General features: G+C 50.9%; 1 protein-coding gene across 2 annotated transcripts in view; it reads left to right on the forward strand.

Moving 5' to 3' along the window:
* The window catches only part of dally (division abnormally delayed protein), a 40,737-nt gene that overhangs the window by 8,685 nt on the left and 26,052 nt on the right, over nucleotides 1-6,000 (forward strand). For both annotated transcript variants that reach the window (XM_019842020.2, XM_011143286.3), the window contains exons 3-4: nucleotides 10-595; nucleotides 1,037-1,238. In XM_019842020.2, the coding sequence (XP_019697579.1) occupies nucleotides 10-595; nucleotides 1,037-1,238 (788 nt within the window). The remainder of the gene's footprint in view (nucleotides 1-9; nucleotides 596-1,036; nucleotides 1,239-6,000) is intronic.

The following is a 6,000-nucleotide window of genomic DNA, read 5'->3' on the forward strand; positions in this document are numbered from 1 at the left end:
TCTTCGCAGATTCGGTGACCAATCTGGCGCGACAGTCGGAGAATAAGACTCTGATCATGTTCCAAAAGGCATACAGTTCGATGGAGGAGCCGAGTAGGCCGATCGTCAAAGCGCTTTATCAGATGATGGTGGATTACGTGTCGCCCACCAACACGCCAGACAACCTGCAGCAACCTCTAAGCCGAGAGATGCTGCAGGAACACATATTCGACTTCTTCACGCGCTTGTTCCCGATCGCCTACCTCAAACTCATCAATCCGCAGCAACATCAACAGGACCAGCAAGAATTCACGAACAAGTTCAAAGCTTGCCTGCACGAGGCGATGGCCGACATACAACCGTTCCTCGATATACCTCAGGATATTTCGCTCGCGGTCAGCAAGAGTCTGGAGGCCACCAGGGTGCTGGTGCAGGCACTCACGCTCGGCAAGACCGTGCTCGAGAAGACTGACAGCGTGCTCTTCGGTCCTGGCACCCGCAGCCCTCAGCAAGAGGCCTGCAACGCCGCCATGCTCAGGATGACCTACTGTCCCAGGTGCAAAGGCTTCGGCAACGCCGTCATGCCCTGCAACGGATTCTGCATCAACGTTATGAGGTGAGTAACGTTTGCGAAGGAATTTCGAATATTCGCCCCGACATGCTTCGAAGGTTTTTCCTCGCGATCGATCGTGTTTCAGTAGAATAAATCGCGTAAACGAATATATATTGATTGAGTTACAATTAAGGGGCAGAGAATAGGGTTGAATTTTTCCAACAAATCGAAATGCTTTTCGTCGCTTTTACCGCGGCGGATATTTAACAATTGATTCCCCTATAATTGTCGATCTACGGAGATGTTATTTCTGTACACGATATCCACGACGAGGACTTGTAATTGTGCGGTTGCTCGCGACTGCGAATTTGCGACTTCGCGTTTTCGCGTGTACACTGATACACGTCGTCTTACGCGTGAGAGGAAGAGAGAGAGAGAGAGAGAGGGAGAGGGAGCGAGAGGGACACAGAGGCATCGGCAGAAAAATGCAAATAAACGTTGCAGGGGCTGCCTGACCGAGCCGGCGTCCGAACTGGATCTCGCGTGGTCCGGTTACGTGGAGACGGTCGAGAGGCTCGTCGTGGCAGTGGACGGTCATAACGATCCCCTGGGCCTGAATGCTGTGAACGCCGTCAAACAGTTGGGCACCCGCATTTCGGATGCCATTTTGCGCTCGTTGGAGAATGGGCCCAGGCTCGTGGAAAAGGTGAGTGCGATCTCTCCCCGGGGCTTATTTTCCCCGATTTGTACCGTTTGCATGTGCAGGAGTGGAAGATATCCTGATTCGAGAATCGATCTTACCGGGAAAGATTCGTCAAATTCGGGTCAACACGTTGACAGTCACGCTGATCTCTATTGATTATTTCAACGTTCAATTCGAACTTCAACCAGCAAATGGCACAAATGCATACGTTTGCTAGCTCGTTTCATTCGATTCCTGTTGGTCGCATGTTTAACTTGTTACATGCAATTGATGATGTGTTATACGTGAAACAGCGAGACGCGATGACACCGGTCAATGGGCCTCGTCTATGGTAGTCAATGTGTCGATGGACCTCACGAGCGATCTCAAGATGTTTGCTTTTCGAAGCTTCACGAGAAAAAAAGAGAGCTTGAAGAGCTTCGACATTCATTTCTTCGCGTTCGTTGCTTCGCTTTTCGAAGCTTCGCGAGAAAAAAGAAAGCTTGAAGAGCTTTGACACTCATTTCTTCGCATTCGTTGCTTCGCTCGTCGTCCCGCGCAACCTTATTCTTGGTTCTGGTTACCCTCCTCGGGACAATTCCGCGCGATGCACACGCATATCAAGGAAGCGTGAGTTACATATCCGCTTGCGTCCTCCCTTTTGCATCTACGTATCTACCTACCTACCTACCTACCTAACCTACCTACCTACCTACCTACCTACCTACCTACCTGCCTGCCTGCCTACCTGCCTGCCTGCCTGCCTGCCTGCCTGCCTGCCTGCCTGTCTGCCTGTCTGTCTGTCTGTCTGTCTGTCTGTCTGTCTGTCTGTCTGTCTGTCTGTCTGTCTGTCTGTCTGTCTGTCTGTCTGTCTGTCTGTCTGTCTGTCTGTCTGTCTGTCTGTCTGTCTGTCTGTCTGCCTGCCTGCCTGCCTGCCTGCCTGCCTGCCTGCCTGCCTGCCTGCCTGCCTGCCTGCCTGCCTGCTTACTTGGCTTGGCTGGCTGGCTGGCTGGCTGGTTGGCTGGCTGGCTGCCTGCCTGCCTGGCCTGCCTGCCTGCCTGCCTGCCTGGCCTACCTACCTACCTACCTACCTACCTACCTACCTACCTACCTACCTACCTACCTACCTACTTACCTACCTACCTACCTACCTACCTACCTACCTACCTACCTACCTACCTACCTACCTACCTACCTACCTACCTACCTACCTACCTACCTACCTACCAACCACATTTCTCGTCCCTTCGTTCCGGTTCTCGACCCTGTCTCAACGAAATGGGCCGCTGACGCGCGCGCGGAACGCAATTAAAAGTTTCTCACACGGGCGGCCACGCCATGCCGCACCGCGCCGCGCGACGACAGAATCGATCCCTCGTTTAGGAGCCAGATTCCCGTCTCACCGTCTGCGACTCTCTTCCCGTGCCGGAATCGATTTGCGGTTGTATCTTGTTCCCGGTCACCTCGTTTCGCCTTAACTAACGAAAGAACAGTCTCCGCGCGGTCCGCTCAGCGCACTTTAAACCACGTCGATCTGCGGCCGACTCTCGATATTGCCCTCGTGACTTCAGAGCTCGGTTATGAGTATATTTAAAATCACAAACTTGAAGACGAATCTACTATTATATAAATGTACGTTTGCGGAGACAATATGTTAGAGAGAGAGAGAGAGAGAGAGAGAGAGAGAGAGAGAGAGAGAGAGAGAGAGAGAGAGGGAGGGAGGGAGAGAGAGAGAGAGAGAGAGAGAGAGAGAGAGAGAGAGAGAGAGAGAGAGAGAGAGAGAGAGAGAGAGACTGCTACCTCAGGTACAGATACTTCGTGCAACTTGATTTACTCTCGCTTACCGAGAAAGTAAATCCCTCCTGTACGCTAATCAGCCAGTTTCTCCCTAGGTCTAGGTGTTTGAAAATGATCTAATCCCACTATGCTAATCTTTGACGGGAAACAGCGATCACGACGATAAATCCGGTGTTAAAGTGCCAATGATGCAACAAGGTGTCTCGTTCCGCCGCATCTCTCTCTCTCTCTCTCTCACCCTCTCCCTTGGCCCATTGAGGCATTCTTCAGGTATGCTTCGTGGCCCTAATCTTGGCGTAATCGCGAGAGTCTTATCGCGCGTCGGTTTCGGGGCTGGTTCAAGTCGCGAACAAAGGGAGCGCCAGGTCGCACAGACCGAAAGCGAAGGCCCGTTCTCTTCGCTTTCAGGCGCCGTGAGACCGGCGCAAACAGGCAGGTACTCCGTCCGTACCTGCCGCTCTCGTACCTGCGCACCCGTGCACGCACGTGTGTATGTATATGCACACGCACGCACACATATATACATATTTTATATATATATATATATCCGGTGCACGTATAGACCTGTTCGAGGGCCCGTTGCATTCAGGGGGTCTCACACGGATCCACTAATAATTCCCCCGCGGTCGGCGGCCCGGGCGCATTCTACGAGCATTACGTGTCTGCATTCCACGTGGCTCCCTGGGCCCCCCTCCGCGGCGTGGGGCCCATGGGATCGTTAAGGTAGCACCTTAACGGCCTTTTTACGAAAAGGCGCCCGACGAGGTGTTCCCGTGCGCGCTCGCGAGTGAGCGAGCGAGCGAGCATCGCGCTCCAGGACCCTCTGTGTGGATGTGTCGCTCATTATTATTCATCCTGCGGCGCCCCGCGCACTACCCGCCGCACTACATACACACGAAGGGGGCGTTTAACTTATTCCTCGTCCCGGCGCGCGGATACTCTCTCCCTTTCGGCTATCCTTCCTCTCCTCCTCCCCTCCCCCCTCTCTCTCTCTCTTTTTCTCTATCTCTCTGTGTGTCCCAGGAGAGACCTCCGCGCGGTCTCTCCTTCTCTCTATCAGCTCACAGTTCGACGAAAGTCGCATCGTACCACGCGATCCCGGATTAGCGCTGGAATTTCAGATGGCTCGCACAGAACCTGACGAAAAAGAAGGGAGATTAGCGAGAGTCTCGGTGGGAACGAACCGTAATCCGCCCGTCGAATATCCTGCCGGGAGAGTACTTTATTGTTGCCGCGAGTGGACGGAAGAGAGAGAGAGAGAGAGAGAGAGAGAGAGAGAGAGAGAGAGAGAGAGAGAGAGAGAGAGAGAGAGAGAGAGAGAGAGAGAGAGAGAGAGAGAAATCGCGATTCGTGGGAGTGTGAAGCGCATTGTTCGTCAGTTCGTCGAAATTTTGCCATTCTTGTTCGTGATGAAAAAGACAGAGGAAAAGGGAGGTTCGTCGAATGATAACAGTTTGCAAGGGAACGTCGTTCTTTGCGATTCGGCTACGTGCGCATTATCGTCAATTGCCGCAATGTTCTACGCTTCGTTTGCCTCGAAAACGGGACGAAGACGGATAAGTGTCCTTACGTAAGATCGACGTTCGGGGAGCAAGTTTGCGAGGTACTCCCCCTCGTCCCGCTGGCGCCCGAGATCCTTCTACAACCTCCTCGCTCGAGCGCTTCCATAATTGGGCGAACACGAAAAAGGAGGCACACTTGTCTCGCTCTTGTCTCTCTTCTCCTCTCTTTCCCTCCATCTCTTTCAGCTTCGTTCGTTCGAGGCGAATTAATCTCTCGTTGTTATGCGTCGCCGTATCGTGCCGTCTCGCTCTCCTCGCTCTCTCGACACCCACGTTGATACGAACACGACGATACAAAGACATGCGGGATCTCGTTTTGGGAGCGATCGACTGAGACAGCGGACTGGCTTCTTCGAGTCGGCATTAATTTGAGGATTCTTGATATACCAGTGTACGTGCGTGTCGCGTCGATACTCTGGGTCCTCTGTGATACGCGGAGGACGAAAGTGTGACGCGACGCGCGGGGAACATGGAATTTTATGATTTATTAACCCTTGCTATACTACGTGTGCGACGTATCGTTGCGATTATATTTCATTAATTCTCGCGACTGAAAAATTGACAGCGAATTATTTTGTGCGATATGATATATCTCCAGTATACCAGATGTATCAGAGAATAATTCGTTCCGAAAAGTCGAGTAAATTTTTTTCCAATGAATTATATTTCAGCTGTTTGCGATCTACAGTAGCAAACGGGACAAAAAAATCCGATCGGTGAATCCGGTTGTTGTTGCCGTTGTTTCAGAGCTGACTCGTGTTGTATATCTATCTTTAATTATTTTCCTTTATAACTTTATGATAACATCTGTATTTTGTATCTGGATCAGGCATGTTGGATGAGACGAGAAATCTTGCACAGTTACGTGAAATTGCTTATAATACAATATTTCGATTTGGTGTGGCGCGTAGCTGCCCGGGATTGATCTAAATTCGTGATGTGAGGATTAGCGTGTAATTTGGGCGAGTATATATGTGTTATCGGTTCGATCGCTTAATCGAGACTCGGAGCGCGCGTTAGGTCGGTCCGAATCCGGGATACCCCTGACTTTATGTTTCATTCCAGGTAATTCCATTTTTGACTCGATAATTCAGATAAATGTCAATCGCTTTTCCCCCTCTCTCTCTCTCTCTCTCTCTCTCTCTCTCTCTCTCTCTCTCTCTCTCTCTCTCTCTCTCTCTCTCTCTCTCTCTCTCTCTCTCTCTCTTGGATTTAATAGCCTTCAAACGTAAATTTAACTTGTCTCATCTTTAGACATCTTGATCCCTCTGCGACTTCTCGCGTCATTTCTCGTTTCTTCAGCTTTACGGAGAAATATATCCTTATCTCAAGCGATAATATTAGCGCTGTGGTACGATTCATATATTATTATTTAATAACGATGAAAGTCAATGGTAACGATCGTCCTTCATCGTTGTGAGGATGAT

The sequence above is a fragment of the Harpegnathos saltator genome, unplaced genomic scaffold, assembly GCF_003227715.2.
Source record: "Harpegnathos saltator strain DR-91 unplaced genomic scaffold, Hsal_v8.6 scaffold518, whole genome shotgun sequence".
Lineage (NCBI taxonomy): Eukaryota > Metazoa > Arthropoda > Insecta > Hymenoptera > Formicidae > Harpegnathos > Harpegnathos saltator.